The sequence below is a fragment of the Synchiropus splendidus genome, chromosome 18, assembly GCF_027744825.2.
Source record: "Synchiropus splendidus isolate RoL2022-P1 chromosome 18, RoL_Sspl_1.0, whole genome shotgun sequence".
Lineage (NCBI taxonomy): Eukaryota > Metazoa > Chordata > Actinopteri > Syngnathiformes > Callionymidae > Synchiropus > Synchiropus splendidus.
The window spans coordinates 5705218-5721997 of NC_071351.1; the positions used below are offsets into that span (position 1 = coordinate 5705218).

The 16780-nt window shown below is 43.8% G+C and overlaps 1 protein-coding gene across 5 annotated transcripts; it reads left to right on the forward strand.

Annotated features, from left to right (window-relative positions):
• Nucleotides 1–223: 223 nt before the first annotated feature.
• mical1 (microtubule associated monooxygenase, calponin and LIM domain containing 1) lies at nucleotides 224–14421 on the forward strand. 5 transcript variants are annotated; one of them, XM_053848894.1, is made up of 27 exons: nucleotides 224–310; nucleotides 816–965; nucleotides 2950–3241; nucleotides 3978–4185; nucleotides 4788–4895; nucleotides 4968–5063; nucleotides 5129–5284; nucleotides 5690–5790; nucleotides 5880–6137; nucleotides 6211–6326; nucleotides 6830–6956; nucleotides 7193–7271; nucleotides 7358–7505; nucleotides 7989–8179; nucleotides 9158–9264; nucleotides 9423–9485; nucleotides 10003–10110; nucleotides 10286–10496; nucleotides 11062–11129; nucleotides 11739–12447; nucleotides 12519–12655; nucleotides 13057–13170; nucleotides 13248–13341; nucleotides 13637–13678; nucleotides 13751–13844; nucleotides 13935–14008; nucleotides 14234–14421. In XM_053848894.1, exons 3-27 carry the CDS (start codon nucleotides 2984–2986, stop codon nucleotides 14419–14421), a joined length of 3855 nt encoding a protein of 1284 aa, XP_053704869.1. In that variant the 5' UTR covers nucleotides 224–310; nucleotides 816–965; nucleotides 2950–2983. The 5 variants fall into 5 exon arrangements, with proteins under 5 accessions (XP_053704869.1, XP_053704871.1, XP_053704872.1 ...); XM_053848896.1 differs by lacking the exon at nucleotides 13637–13678; XM_053848897.1 differs by lacking the exon at nucleotides 10003–10110.
• Nucleotides 14422–16780: the final 2359 nt, after the last annotated feature.

Genomic DNA, 16780 nt, shown 5'->3' on the forward strand with positions numbered 1-16780 from the left:
TGAAAAATAATCTTTAAGATGAAGTGAATAACAGAATAAAGGAAGGCAGAATCAGTGATTTAATTATTATAAATCTTCAATATTTTTTATTATGGTTTCACTGTTTCTTTTGAAAAAGTATTTTTATTGATTGTTAACGTCAGGTTCCTTACGCGTGTTATAGTCACGTGATTCCTCTCAGCCTAATCTTCCGGAAGGGGCGCGTGCAGTCAGTCCGCGGTGTGCGCGAGCTAATCGTGTCACATCCACCTGGCAACAGCGACCCAAACCCGGATGTGGATTCTCGAACTTCACGTCGACTTTAACGCCGGTAAAACTCTTTTTCTGCGTCATATTTCATCATGAAGTTCGTGTGGTCATTGTGTTTATGTCTTGATGTCTCAGGTTTGCGGCGTTCTTTTTTTTTCCAAACTTGTGTCTGAACTATTCACCGAAATGCACGCGATCGTTACCATAATGATTTACAATATTGATGTGAAAATTCAACCATGCAGAGTTTAAACCACCATTGTATTTTGTTTTTGTTTGTTTTAGTGTTTTTTGTTAGTGAAAAGTTCACCTGAAAACAACAGGAAACTCCCAACTTGAACTCACTGTGACATACATAATGTATTATAACCGCCATAACACAACCCGCGGGTGTGTAAACGGCCTCAGGACAAGTTCAAGTTATTTTATTTAAAATCTGGGAAATTTGAATGGACCTTAGAAAGATGAGGTGATAAATCTAACTCTACGATGTTTGCAGTCTGAAACACGTCTAGATCAGTCCTAACTATTTCTTACATGCAAGTACTTCTGCTGCACATTTGCAGTGAGGGTGATGCGTGATGGGAACGACCAAGCATCAGCATAAAGACCTCTGGATGGTGAAGGATGCATTTGAGTTGGTTGAGTTGGTCAGCATAAAGACCCCTGGATGGTGAAGACTGACTCACCGATCTCCACCAGAGTGATCTACTGACGTGAGTCAACATTCATCTTGTAAACACATCATAGTCAGGACTGTCTTAGAATTGATGCCACACGTCAGCTTTGTCCCTCTGTTAGCTGGTAAATACTAATCCATTTAACTATCTCTTCACTCTTATCATTGTCGTAGTGACACACACGAATGACCTTCAACCTCCAACCATCAGCCTGATAGATCCCAAAAGGCTCATAATCATCTCTGAGATGATCTTTGTCAGCCTGTGTTTGCAGTTAAAACTTCAGCTAAAAATACATCAGTTCACTCTCTTCCCACTCTCAGGTGGGGGTTCTATTTATATTCTGTTTTAACTGTGTTAAATGTTGGCCTCATTTAAGATGGTAAAACTTGTTTTCAAAATCCATCATGTTTTGGAAATTATGCATTTCTGCATTATTGATATGCAGAAGTGAAAATAAACTGTAACTAAATCTCTGTACAATGTGGCGTGTGCCTTTTAGTGTCATCAGTATTTATCAATCGTGGCTCAAGCTGGACCCAGCAACTAGGTCATTGATGTGCAAGACTCTGCTATGCTCTTGGATATTACATTTTAGCCCTTGTGATTGGAATTGCGCCGGTCATGAACTGCTATTCTGTCACTGTCTTCATGTCCTTTCATTCCAGTGTTGTTTGAATGACAGACCATGCAGACCAAATCTATCTTGAAGCATGAGGCAGTGAATTGAGCGAACTTCAGAGCTCAAAGATGTGTTGTGTTGACTATAGGAAATGCACTCCTTGCTCTGCTCTTCTTGGTCAGTAAGGGATTTTTTTCATCAATTCCTCACAGTTCCTGCCCTCTGATTCACTGTATCACCTGAGGGTAGAATGTTGTGGACAAGCCTCCTCAACACCATTTGATCTGCACGCCAGTTTAGTTGCCAGTGCTCAGGAGGAAGTTGACATCAGACATCACATGGCCGTCATGACGTCAGTCTAAGTCATCTGTTGTATTTTTAAGTCCAGACTTTTAATAATCCTGTGAGGAATACGTTCATCTTTTACATCACTGATTACTATTTGTAATTTTTTGCATTTCATATTCCCATCCGTCGCACAGGCATCACTTCCTGATGATGCGGCTGAAGTTCTGCATTTCCTGCTCCTACCACAAACTAAATTACCCAGATGTTTCTGCAGGACTCGACTTGTAGTAGCTGCTTTTGTTGGAGCATTTTTGTCACTCATCGCTGGTTCTTCTTAATCGAATGTGTGAAACTTTAAAAGCAAAGTATCTCCCTGTCTAATATTCCTGACACCAACTGGGGTTTGAATTACTTTAAAAAAAGAACATTTTAAATGTATAATGAAGCGATTTTCAACAGCTACACACCGTTTCTACATTGTTTCTTCTTCCTTAACTGCTATTTCCTGTGGGGTTGCCACAGTTTCCGTTTTTTCTGTTTTACTATACTCATCGCTCTATATTTTATTTAGTTTTGTTTGTGTTCATTTTTTTATGGCTGCTTAATCCTTGCTTGATGACTGTTTAATTTTCATAATTCAGTGTTGAGTGATGCTTTTATCCGCACTAACAAATGACTTTTCGCTCAGCCAGTGGATCTATCGAACAAGGACATGCATTGGTGTAAAGTTCAGACTGTTTTTCTCGGGTGGATGGTGTTGACTGACTGTCACATGACACCTAAACTGGTTTGAAACAACTTATTGAAACAGTGAAATTTCTTGTTTGTTTAAGACAACCAGCTTAAAAGTCCAGAGGCTGGCAGTCACAGACATGCCAACTTCAAGTATCAGAGGAAATATTTTGGTGACTCAGTGGACCAGGTGATGTGGACGTCATGGCTCAGACGCCACAATTAGTCAAACTGGAAGCGGGAACTTCCCACAGTGCTGCTGACAGCATTATATCTATTAAGACTGTCAGCATGGAGGAGCTTTGATCACCGAGAGTAAAGTTTGCTTCCTGTATCATTATCTTCAGGAAGGAAGTCTTAAACTGTTTTTTCTCTCAGGGCAATTAACCAGTAAGCATTCAACCCCTCCACGATGGCGAGCTCAGACCCCGGCAACCCTGCTCATGTGGCCTTCGATAACTTCATCCAGGCTCAGAGCTACAAGGATGTCCAGCGCTACTTCACGGAGCTCTGCAAGGAGCTGCAGATCAACCCCAGAGAATATAGGAGTTTCTACAGCAACCTGAAGGAGAGACTCAACTACTGGAAGGCCAAAGCTTTATGGACAAGACTGGACAAACGGGCCTGCTTGTCGGAGTATCAGCAGAGGAGGGCATGCGACAAAAACAAGGTAAGGCTTTGGAATTTTATTCTATGAAAATGGAAGGACGCATTTTCAGTTGGTCTAGAAATAGAATGATATATACAGTAATATGTGTGATGTACATGTAGAATAATAAACAAAATATGAGAATTTGAAACAGAAATAAATAAAAAGTATAGAACACCTGATTTCAAATGGGAATTTTAAAAAGATCAAAACTTTTTCTTGTCTTCTCACATAAGCAGAGAACTTGGAGTTTCAATATAGGAAAAGGGGAAATGAAAGTTAGAATGTGTAGTGTGGTAGTCTTTGCATGGTGATGTTTTGGCTTGCTTTCCTGGGGCTTCCTCAGATCCTTTAACATCACATTTTGCTGCGTCAAGTTACATTGCAGAGTTACGTGTTATTGCCTTGCTACTACTACCAGCATCCCCGGTGGGAGGACATTTATATAATGGGTGTTGTTCTCAAATTCTGCAAGTTTAACTCTGTGCTCATCTGTGTGTCATATGTTGGTTTTGGCATTGTAATTTCAATTACAAATGTTTATTCTGGTGTCGTCACATGGCGAGCGTCTGGCCTCAGACTGTGGCAAAGAGATAAACATTGATGTGCGTAAAAACATTGTGGAATGTACAGTTTACATTTTTTTCTTCTTCAGTTCTTTACAGTAATTATTTAGCGTTTTCACTTCCAAGTCTTTCCTTTCTGTCCATTTGAAGTTGTTATCATGAGAACTTCATCTCCACTTCATCCCACTCAGTGTCTGATTTTGGGTGCCGGCCCGTGTGGACTGAGGGCGGCCATCGAGCTGTCCCTGCTGGGGGCTCAGGTGCTGGTGCTGGAGAAGAGGCTGGACTTCTCCAGAAACAATGTTCTGCATCTGTGGCCCTTCACCATCCACGACCTCCGAGGCCTGGGAGCCAAGAAGTTCTACGGAAAGTTCTGCTGCGGCTCTCTGGATCACATCAGTGAGTAATTATTCAGTCGGCGGGAAATGAATCATTAACAGCTGTGACCTCCTCACTCAGCTCTCTGCTTAACTTTCAAATCTGGTTTTAGATGAAGGCATGGGAAAAAAGTCAAACAAATGAATATTGGTCAAGTAGACAGGTGATGCTGCTGTCTCGGCGGTTCATTGTGCATCTAATTCTCTGACAAAAATGGCAGTTATTTAAAAAAAGATGCACATAATAGAGGCACGAGATGATGTCTCCACTTGCTGGAAGGACTGGGAAACCAGATAAAACTAAAATATAACTGCAGTATGGATTTAATAATTGTGCGAATGTCATCATTATTACTGCGTATACAGCCTGATCATGACTAAATCGGGCCAAGCTTCAGATACTTTATTCATTCATCCACATCTTCAGTGACAACTGATGTTGCGTGTAATAAATATTTCAGATCTCATAAGCGATGAATGCTTCATCTGAGGAATGTAGTCCCAAACATGCACATTTCAGGCCAGAAGAGATGACACACAAATGGGCTGCATCACCACACTAAAGTGAAATCAGGAGACTTGTCACCACTTGACACACCATTAAGTAAAGAAATGTATTGGCAGGTATCCGTCAGCTGCAGCTCATCCTCCTGAAAGTGGCCCTCCTCTTCGGGGTTGAGGTCCACACTGGCGTGGAGTACCTGGGTTTGGTTGAGCCAACAGGAGACAAAGGTATCACTCACAGTTGTGTTTACAAAGTAGCTGTGCGTGTTCAAAAGACTTGAATGAGGGTTGCTGTTACAGGCTGGATGGCTAAGCTTCAGCCAGCCTCCCATCCTGCTTCTGCCTACCAGTTTGACGTCTTCATCTCAGCTGGCGGTGGCAAGTTCGTCCCTGAAGGTGAGACAAAATAAAGTAAGCATCTAAGCTTCTCCTCATACTCAACCTCTCTCCCAAAATCTCAGGGTTCAAGCACAAGGAGCTGAGAGGGAAACTGGCCATCGGCATCACCGCCAACTTCATCAACAGGAACTCCGCCGAAGAAGCTCAAGTTCCAGAAATCAGCGGCGTCGCTCGAATCTACAACCAGAAGTTCTTCAAGCAGCTGCTCATAAATACCGGTACGAATCAGCTTCACTCCTCTTTTTTAGGATGATAGTGATGTGCAGAAGGTGACCTTGGACGCCTGGTGGAAGGTTCTTCCAAGTGACGTCTTCCAATCCAATGTTTTCAATTATCTCTCCTTTTGTTGAGCCACAAAGCATGGATCGAGTGACTGTCGTACGAACAGTGGCTATTATTGTGATGTCCAATCTCCAGCTAATTTGCTGTGACGTTTTCTCTGACCTTCTCTACACTCTCATTAGAAGGAGCCACATGACAGCAGCCAATGTTACAGTTTACTGAGCATGTCTGCTCATTGTGGAGGTTCCCTCGTATTTGTGCCTCTCTTCTGTCTGTCTGAAAGTATTTTGACTGAAGAATGATCTCCAGCTTGATTGTGTTTACATGTTTATGATATACAGGCATTGATCTGGAGAACATCGTCTACTACAAAGACGACACTCACTACTTTGTCATGACGGCGAAGAAGAAGAGCTTGTTGAATATGGGTGTCATTAAAAAGGTGAGAGGAATGTCTTCCGTCACTAAATAATACAATGTTGTCATAACCTCCAACGGTTTGGATGTACATTACTTCATTTTCCCACACAGGACCACAGCGATGCTGAGGAGCTCCTCGCTTCTGCAAACGTGGACTGTGAGGCTCTGCACAGCTATGCCTACAAAGCTGCCGACTTCTCCACAGGTCACAAACTTCCTGACCTGAAGTTTGCTCAGAACCACGTCGGACAGCCTGATGTGGCCATGTTTGACTTCACCTCCATGTACCGAGCTGAGAACGCCTCGCTGGTCCGAGAGAGGAAGGGCAAGAAGCTGCTGTTGGCTTTAGTTGGAGACTGCCTGGTGGAGGTGTGAATCTTCGCGAAAGATAACCGTATGTCAGCGAAATGTTCTCCTTTAAAAACACAACTCTTTTCTACAGCCGTTCTGGCCACTGGGAACGGGGATCGCTCGGGGGTTTCTTGGGGCATTTGACACAGCGTGGATGGTGAGGAGCTGGGGAATGGGGGTCGCTCCACTCAAGGTCGTTGCTGAGCGGTGAGGCTGGTTTTGGTTTCTTTCCGCATGGGCGTGATCAAATTCTTATTCATTAGAGCAGTGTGGTCAAAGCTATCATGGGTCGTGTGAGGATCTTGTCCAAGTTTGGAATCATGACATTGCATTGTGGTTTTTAAAGTCCAGCACGATCACGTGATGCAGCCACATGTGCATCTGCTGGGGTTGACCTCACGTCATAGCTGCTTCCTGTTTTTGTTTCTCACCAACTGCTTTAAATAGACAATGATGAAGCAAGATTTAGTGTGATGTCCATCTCCTGTGGTTTTCTTTTTAAAAACCTGTCCTACATAAGAATAATGTATCTTTTAATTAAAACATAGTGGCTGCAACTAAAACTAAATCAGCAAGAGTCTGTTGCTTGAGCTCATTCGTGATGTTGAATGAGGTCAGACTGTCTTCGCTTCACTGGTTGGTGAAGACAACAAGTTGCATAACTGCCTCTCTGGCTGTTCTACATCAGCTAACTCTGTTCATCTGTCCAGTGAGAGCATATACCAGCTCCTGTCTCAGACCACGCCCGAGAACACCAGCAAGCGCTACAGCGAATACACCATCAACCCTAGAACTCGCTACACCAGAGTCAACCTGTCCTCTATCAACGCCAGGCAGGTGAGAACTGGCCTGGAGTCTGGATGAAGTGTGTGTCACTGCATTCACTTTGTTATCCCAAAAATTCTTTCTACATTTTTTACCAATTTCTCATGAGGTGTTGTTTTTTTCAGGGGTTATTCTTTATTATAATTTTCAAGGGCGGGGGGCTCCTCCTCTGCTTTTGATATGATTCTGACCTTTTGCTTTCTGAGGCACAAAACAATTACAGTAATCACAGCGTGTCCGTATTTCAGGTACAGCATCTTCACGTTGTTGATAATTCAAGCACGTTGACCAGGAACCAGAAGAAGCGGGAAACTCACATGCGCCAAGGTGGACCATTGTTCAATATTCCTAACTGAGTTTGACGCTACAGTTGGTTTGAACAGTCTTTGGGCTTTTGTGTTTTTGCTTGACAGATTCAGGTACTGCTTTGGAAGACTTGCTGACATGGTGTCAGATACACACGGCAGGACACAAGGGCGTATCTGTGAAGGACTTCACTCAGTCCTGGAGGTCCGGCCTCGCTCTGTGTGCTCTGATCCATCACTTCAGACCCAAGCTCATGTGAGTGCAGCTATGATCAACTATGGTTTGTTTGCGTTACCACATCATGATTTAGATACTTCATGCATACATGCAGTCAGGTTTATCTCTTTCAAATTTATGTTTTGGATTTCTTTCTTTTTCTTTTTCTAAAAAACAAAACAAAACAAAAGGTAATTTCAATTAAACATTAAAAGCTATATGTTGCTTTTTACTATTTATTTCCTGTCACAACCTGAACTGAATAGCAAAAATGTGAAGGTTCGGTTTGTCTTGTTTAACAACGTCCTGTGGCAATTCAGTTCCACTGGAATATGTGACCCACATTTTACTGTGGATGCCTTTACAAAAGACATGGATGTTAAATATTTTAAATGTTGCATGACATTGCTCTTAGAAGCCAGCTTTCCGTCATATTGTTCAAAATGGCTGACTGAAGTGAATGTGCATGAGATGCCATCAATGTTTTGTTTTTACTGTCATATCTTTTGAATTGCTCCACAGAAACATGAGCTCCTTGGAGCCAAATAATGCCATTCACAACAACCAGCTGGCTGTCCACATCATAGAGAAGGAGCTTGGCATCCCACCGGCCCTGTCTGCTGCCGATTTGGCCAACAGTGCTGTGATTGACAAACTGTCCATGGTGCTCTACTTGACCCAGATCAGAGACGCCTTCACCACATCAGCAAAGGGTAAGAATGATAACTAGTTTCTCTCGCAGTTTGACTCTGAGATGCTTTTTTCAAGAACAGGAGTCATGATCAGTTGCCTTTCCCACCACTGTGTGAAGTGTTCATAACAGTATAATTATTTCAAATTATAAAAAAAGAAAGTTAAAAAAAAAAAAATAAAATAATAATTATATATATATATATATATATATATATATACACAAAGGTCATTGTGAAGTGCCTTCCACAGAAATAGTGTAAACTATGCCGTGAAATGTAAATGAAATAGTAATAAATTCAGTAACTGAATTTGACCCTATGACAAGGCCTAGAATGGGAATATTCTGTCATACAGCATACACTGAGGTGTTCCATTTATGAATTCAAATATGACATTTAAATGCTGATGATGTTCTAATAGCCTTCCAAAGATGGCCGCGGAAGCATCAGTGTTGCATAACTGCTGCTCCGACACCTTAAAAGGTGCGTTTGTGCTGGAACTGAAGTCTGTTTGCTCTTGGTTAGTGATCAAAGAGAGAGCTGTGTCTTTAAGAGCACGCTACCCACAATTCATTGAGCTGGAGTGGCTTGTGCTGCGTTCAGCGGCAGCCTCACCAGTGCTGCTGCTTCTCCGCACTGAGGCAGCCCAGCAGAGCTGCGCGCTCTGAAACAGGGGGGCGGGATCTTGTAATCCCGCATTCAAGGAGGATTTCCTACAGGGCATTTGCAGATGAGGTATTTTGTCCGCCGTCTGTAGCTGTCCGCGTCAGATCAGGTGCAGCCGAGCTCTAAATTCTGTGATCTGAAGTGGGTGTGTTTCTCAGCTGTGCAAGCCTTATTGATGTGCAGGCAGGACCTTGCTGTCAATCACAGGTAATATGAGGAGTTGTAAAGGCGACTTCATATTAATGCAGCGGAAGCAATCTTCATCGAAGCGATATTCTGTCATGGAGGCTTTTCATTTCACTGAATGATCTTTGTCAAATGTGTTCTCTACAGAATCACCAGGATTCTTTGCAAAGTCCAAAACCTGGAACCTGGCCAAAGCACAGGCAGCTGTCGTCTTCCTGAGCAAGCTGAAGAACAGCTCCCTGCAGAGGCAAAAGGTGCGGATGAGAGTCGAGGCTCACACAAAATCGTAGATAACCAGGTTTCCTAAACACGTCTGCTTGTTGACATCTGCGCTGACTCACGTGGTGCTGTAGGAGTTTTGCCTTGTTAGTCATGAATTTATCTCCAAGTCACATGACTGTTTATTGCACAGGAAACATTGGGAGCAGAGAGGCTGGCCAGAGAAGGACGGAGCAGGATGGGAGACGAGGATGCTGTGAGTTTCACCCTTGTTTGACTCAGTTCTTCATCAACTCCAAGAAATAGTTGGAACTTAATCGACTCAAACTGAGCGTTAGTTCCTGGCTGTTGAGGCTATGCCAAGAGCCAGCAGCAACTTTCTTACTTGATGTCAACATTGACTACCGTTCCCTCACACCACCACTTGATTTGTCCTGAGCTGGAGCGTCCTTTCAATGCTGATGTTTCGCCACATCCCAAAGGACCTTCTGGACTTGATTTTAATGTGTTCAAGCCAGCAGAAGAGGCAATTCCACCTTTGTGAGGTGGAGCTTGGAGCTGTCACCATTAGATCATGAACAACCGTGTTCATAAATAGAGGCAAACTGTCGACTGACAATAACCTGGAAGCGTGCCGAGGAAACATCTCACACAGCTTTCACACCGCCACCTGCTCTGCTGAAGAGTGGATCCATGATGTCCAAAACACCAAAACAGTTTAGATGAGTGTCAAAAGCAAAACACAAAATAAGAGCGCTGTTTATGTGCCATAGTGCCTCAGGGCAGCTTCAGACCAGGCAGATGGACTTCGACAGGATGTTGAGGCGTCTAACAGCAGCTATGTGACTCCAACCATTCCAGCTAATGCTAGTCCTTCACAGGTGAGGTGGGGCCGCTCATTGATCCCGAGGCTGCTGGTGATTTCCACATCTCAACAATGCTGCATGTTGGGTTGATTTTTGCGTGTTGTTTGATTGCACTTCGGGAAATCATCGATCAAAAATCAACGACCATGAAGTACGGTTTCTGGTTAAAATTTGTCTTCCTTTCCTTCAGGTGGTGGAGCCCCCTGTCTGTCCCAAGACGGAACATTCGCCAGAGCCTGAGTCCAGGCCCAATTGCGAGACGTGTTTCTTCTGTGATCAGAAAGTCTACGCCCTGGAGCGCATCAGTGCCGAGGACAAGTTCTTCCACCGCGGCTGCTTCACCTGCTGCCAGTGTGGGGTCACGCTCAGACTGGGAGGATATGTTTTTGACCAGGGGACAGGTGAGTGTAGGCTCTGAAGTATGATCAGCACACGGCTTGAACACACTCTGAATCCCAAATCATCTCACTCGTCCACGCTTCCGTTTCTGCATCCTGATACTTAATTAACACCTGAAGGCAACATGATATCGTTTTCTCTGGTGCCTTCTTAAACTGATCATTAGTTTTATTGCCTGGTTGCGCTGTAAACCGCTTAAGTAAGGGTTAGCCGTAACCATGGCAACAACTGTGATGAAGATAGGAGTTGAGTTTAATCAACAGTTAAACAACAGAACAAACAGTAAGCTTATTTTGGTCGGTCAGTTTTGTTTACATTTAACGCAGTCCCACAGCAAGTGCTGACCCAAATAAATAAAATATATAATAACAGAATACACAAGTGCAGATAAAATACGCGACTAAAAACAAGCGCCTTAACAAATAATGACTCTTCAGAGATAGTTCACCAGTGATGAATTATGCATGATGGTAGCGAGTGTTTTCCCGCTCTAAAATGCCACCATTTGCTGGTCAGCTCCTGACTTTTCAACTCGTTTTATCTTCTACATGTGTGACGTGCCCCCAGGGAGGTTCTTCTGCGAGCTGCACGCCGAAGAGCCGGAGCAGCAGAACAGGCCCGGAATAACTCGTGAGGTGAGGACGCTCAAACACGAGAGATGTAAAGCATACGGCTGCTTGCTCGCGATGACTCGAGTGTTACATAATCAGTCTGTTGCCTGGTTCATCGTCTGTCTGGTGTCTGGTCGGAAGTCTTGAGCCTGAAGCTCTGCGAGGACCAGAGTAACCCCTTTTTTGGCCTTTAAAACAAAATGGTAATGCGATCATAAAAACTTGATTCCTTCTTCTGAGGAGCAGCCTGTCCCTCCTCTGGACTGCCAGGCATTAGACAGACTTGTTTGTAGAGCGTAAAATGAAAGAGAATATTAATAGAAGTCTTGTCACATTTTTGAGTTTCAAACATTAGTTTATTTATAAATGTTGTTCTCTTGTAACTGAAATTGTAATTTCATTTATGTTCCGCAGCAGCTGCGAGAATAAATAAAAAGGCAGAAAAGAAATGTTCTTTAAATAAAAAAAAATAAAATCCATGGATTACTAATGGATGAAAACTGAAGTGTAATTTGCTGTTGTTTCATCAACTTCTGAAAGAAATTTCTATCCAAATGCTGCACTGTATTTAAGTGCTGTCATTTTTGTTGAAGAGGTGTTCTTCAGTCTTCTGCCTTGATCATCTCTTCCCAGGGGGGAGGCAGCGAGGATCTCTCCAGTGACGATTACACTCTCTCTCCCTCTGATGAGGAGTTTGGACTGGATCACAGTCAACAAAAGCCTGACAGACCTAATCCTGAATCCAAAAAGGAAGATGACGGAACGTTAAAACGGGAGTCGGTTCAAGAAAATGAGCGCAAGACCGAGGAGGTTGGCCGTGTGGTGTGCTATCCTGTTCCCAAACCCCGTCACTCCAAGCAGAGCACGTCTAGCCCACAGCCCTCTCCACCCATTGCCAAACCCAGGAACTTCCTCTTGTCAGACCCCTTGACACCTGACAGACATCCAGACTCAGACTCTCGTCCTAAACTTTCCCTGCGGAAGCTTCAGCTTAGCATTGAGGAAAAGAGCCAGCTTGGGAACCTGCAGAGCTTCAGTGCTGACTCAGACTCGGAAACACCGGGTGGATCCTCATCCTGCTCCTCTTCCTCAGTGACAGCAAGTGGAGCAAGCTTTCGGAAAGTTGAAGGCCCAGATGGTCCAGACGAGGAGGGCTACTGGAGCGGTAGCACGGCCAGTCACATGAGGGATAGAAGAAACCGCCGCTGCTTCAAGAAGAGGGAGATGGCTGGGGTGAGCCAGAACCGAGTGCGATCCAAGTTCTCCCCGTGGAATCTGTCGTCCCCTAGGATCAGCCGCGACAGTCGTCTCACTGTCCTGGTTACTCAGCCGGGAAGAGTCGGTAAGCTGCTCCTCTTTGATCTCAGCTCTGTAGTTATCACCACAGAGGAAATTGAGTCTTTGTCTTCACAGAAACTACATTCCGACGTCTCTCCAGTCCCTCGGAGGGTGTTGACGGAGATGATGATGATGATGATGATGATGACGACGACGATGATGAAGATGAGTACGACCTGATGGAAGACAACATCGACTTTTTAGAGAAGAAAGTAAGGGTGAAAAGCTCAGCATATTTCATCTTCAACCTCAGAGCCGTACACACTCCGCTGCTGGAGCACAGATTCCCCACGACCTTCCGGATAAGCTCAAAGAGCCTGAATCCACTCAGTATGTGCTATATGTTATGATCAGTTTTTACATGTGAAAAAAGATGGTTTAGAGGTGAGTCAACATTTCTGGCAGCTCCCTTTTGTGAATTATTTCACCTAGAAGTCCATTTAAAGATCTAATTTAAATCCATCTAGCTGAGCTTCTTCCTTTGGGAGTGTAGCAGTTGGGCTTAACCTCCGTGACTGCAGCTGCCGTGGGCTGTGTCACCTTGACAGATGTCTGATCTGATGGAGGGGTCACTGTAAACATTTTCTAATAATCAACCTTTTGGTCTCTCCAGTTCCCGACAGCGACATCAGACCCAGTTGAGGCCGAGAAAATGGAGATGAGGAAGATGAGAACTCTGGAGCGCCGAGCCAAGATGAGCGAGATCAAGAGATTCCATGAAGCTCAGGTTTGTTGCTGAAGCTGATCTGTTGACCAACAAACGTCTTTAAAATGTGTTTTTTTTGTTTGTTTTTTTTAATACAGTCAATCCAGAGAAGACTGGAGGAGATTGAGGAGACCTTCAGGGACTTGGAGGAGAAAGGCGTGGTGCTGGAGAAAACCCTGAGAGGCGAGGCTGGTGAGTACAACCCTGTGCCCACCTTGAGCCAATGATGAGGTTCTTTCCTGAATTGATTTTGCTGTTTGCTGCAAAGAAAACAACACATTTTCTCCAACAAAGGTGGAGGGTTTTTGCACCTGTGAATCTGGTGTTTCTCTTTAATTCACTCGCACAGAAATCAAAGACATTTGATGATCATAAATCAAACCATTTCCACTCACATCTTCTCGCACCCCCAACCTGGCTACTCTCTCTTCTGCAGCCACTGTAGTTGGTTCAACTTAAGACCTTAATGTTCCTCAATTTCTAACAGATCATGCAGTGGATGCCACCACACAACTGATGACACCTGACAGTCTGTATCAGCATTCATCCATCCCACACACATCCCCAAGACTTGTGCTCTGAACACCTTCTCCCCTTGCAGGCAGCGACGGCACACCGGAAGCAATAGACGAGTGGTACCATTTGGTGCGCGAGAAGAACTCCTTGATGTCAGAGGAGTCCGAGCTCATGGTTCAGTTCAGTGCATTTTCTGTCCTTCGCTTTGTCAGCTTTGCTTGTTCTACCAGAGTCCTGGTCCTGATGTTCTTTCAATTCTCTCCTCTCAGATCTCGACAGCTGGAACTTGAAGATAAGCAGAGCATGTTGGACCTGGAGATCCGGAAGTTCGTGGACATTAAAGGTTTGTTCACTAAAGGCTTGGGACAAACAAGCCTTGTTCCAGTGCTCTGTGTGCTTGGTTCTGACCACTGCAGACCATGATCGCTGTATTTGTTTAGTCGTGCTGGTGAAAGTTTCCTAGACAGAAACACATTCAAATGATTTAATGCGTCATAAGCTCACACTCTAGGAAATAGAGTAGGCTTTTACAGCCTGCATGTTTACTGGCTTTCATTCATTCTGTCAGATAAGACGCCAGAGCAAAAGGAGGAGGAGGAACGGATCCTCCGGGAGATGATGGAGGTTGTGGACACGCGCAACTCTCTGGTCTCCTTCCTGGAAGAGAAACGGCTGAAGGATCTGGAGGAGCAGGAGTTCTTCTCTGTCGTAGACACCAAGCGACACTCGACAGGAGCTCAGGTTCACTGGTTGTAACCATTTCTGCTGCCTTAGGACTCGTTTCTGCTGCCAAAGACGCTTCTGCTCTGCAAACACGGAGCGTTCAGCACATGCCCCCTAGAGGGAGACATAATCCTGCAGATCTGAGGCTTCCAGTTGACGAGTGGGACAGCTAATCCTGCCTGTCCTCGTCGAGGTGACACCCCAAAACAGTGTGACGCTGCACACACACATTCTCTCAACATCTCTCCCCAGTGGTGAGGATGACCTGGATTCAATCTCGCAAACATTTCACCACATTAGCCTGAGCAGAGGATGAGTTCAGGCATCACAGCATCTCCTTCTGGTGCGAGTGCTTCTCCATATGAACATCTGATCATGCCTTTTGGAGTAGAGTCATCATGACGTGAACATTGTAATAATACAAAATAATAAATGTGTCCTATTATGTAATTACAATTGAAAATGGAATAAATATTTATCTTTGTATTTTTGCTGGTTTAAAAAATAGCAATGCGATATGTTGTTTTCTGTAATATTAGTGGTGACAAATCTGACTCTAAGAGACACACCGATGGCCAGTGTGTTATAATTCACCATATTCCGTTCAAATAAGGGCAAGATACATACTTGTAAATGTCCTACTTCCGAGAACTGCACTTTAACATGAAAGGAATCTGAAATATAAAAAATATATATGTGAGCATTTAAATGTTAATATGAAACAGTCATTTCAGCAAAAAAAAACATGTTTAAAAAAAGTAGCACCTGAATCCGTCAGTTGTAAAATAAAAAAATGGTCTATTATTTGATATTTTTCTTGTTCATCTTTGGGAAGTTTGGGTGATCCAGGAATGTTTTGGGGCTGCAGGGGCAGAAGATCTTTATTTTTAAAGTGTGTCTTCGTTCACTGAAACTTTGTTCAATAAAATTTCTTGATTTGTTTTCACAAGTTGTGTTCCAACTGGACTTTGGTGTGTGTTGTGTGTGGGTGGTGTTGAGAGCGACCACAGGCTGTTGTTCTTCCTGTGGTTGTACTTCTTGTGAAGGTGGAAATGCAATACGGCAGGTCAAGATTTCCTTTAACCAGGTAAGAGGCTCTGGAAATGTCCGGATGTCATTCCACCTGTGGGTGTCAGATGTCTTGACCGTGTTTTTACTGTCACTCATGTTGGTTCATAGAAAATGCCAAAATAAGTGACAATCCATTTCCGATTGATGATTACATAAAACAAATATATGGATTATTGTTGTTTACCCCTCAATATTGTGCCTTTTTAAAAATAAAAATACTGGCATTTTCTATCAATTCCTATCATGCTTGGAGTCAATGTCACTATGGCATTGTGTCATTATGACACAATTGTTTTTTGCCTTCATCTGCAGGTGAAGCTGCTTCTGCAGACACTGAAGATGGTCTCAGACAGATGTGTGGTCTCTCCATCTGCCTGGCCTGTGTCTGTTCCAGTTGGAACGAGCAAGAAATCCTCTGGTCAGGTGACTCTGTGAATACTTTCCCCCTTTATTTCAGTGAATGTCCATGTGAAGGTCACAGACAACAGCGACTCAGGACACATTTTCTACATGTGAAATATAGAATTTGAGAGCCGCTTTGAAACCGTGGGCGTGCTAAAAACATCCAAATAATAAAGTTCCTCCCACTGCTGTTAACCGTTTCCGCCGGCCCTCCTGATCTCCAGTGATGGGCCCGGGTGTCATCATGGGCCAGCCAACATTCTGTCCATGATTTAAATAAGATTGTGTCATTCACTAGTTTGTCTTTTGTGTGACTGACGACTTACATAATCTGAAGCTGGTAATCCAGGGTATGTGTGCTGCCTTCACTCCGAGCCTCAATTAAATGGACTTGCGTAACAAATGCAACACCAAAATAAAGCATCGAGACTTAAAAGCTAAAGTTAGTTTGTACTGTTCTGCTGAAGATCGGAGCGTAATGACACTCGATATCACTGCTTCTGAGAGCCGCGTCCATAGAATGGGGAAAGTCTTTAGGAAATAAATGTCTATTAATGTATTTTTGAGTGGGAGGAAGGCAGAGTGCTCGTGGTAAAGTTCTTAACATATTCGTGTGGAACCAGTACTGGTGATGTGGTATGATACAGCTGTCACTTTTCCCTCCTTTACAAAGTCTTGTGCTGGAGAAGGTGATGAGCCAGGGACATGTGTCGCCTGAGGTTCATCCCTAATCCTGAATGCTTGTGAGCCTCAAAAATGGGTTGCAGGCATGATCTGCTTTATTCCTGTCACTTTCACCTTGGCAGCTCTTGACCCCGCCTCTGGTTTCACCTAGTCACCTGTGCATTTTATTGAATCCTGCTAAATAGATGTGCGATGCCATGTTTGACCACTGGTCATAATGTTTTGGCAGTCTCCT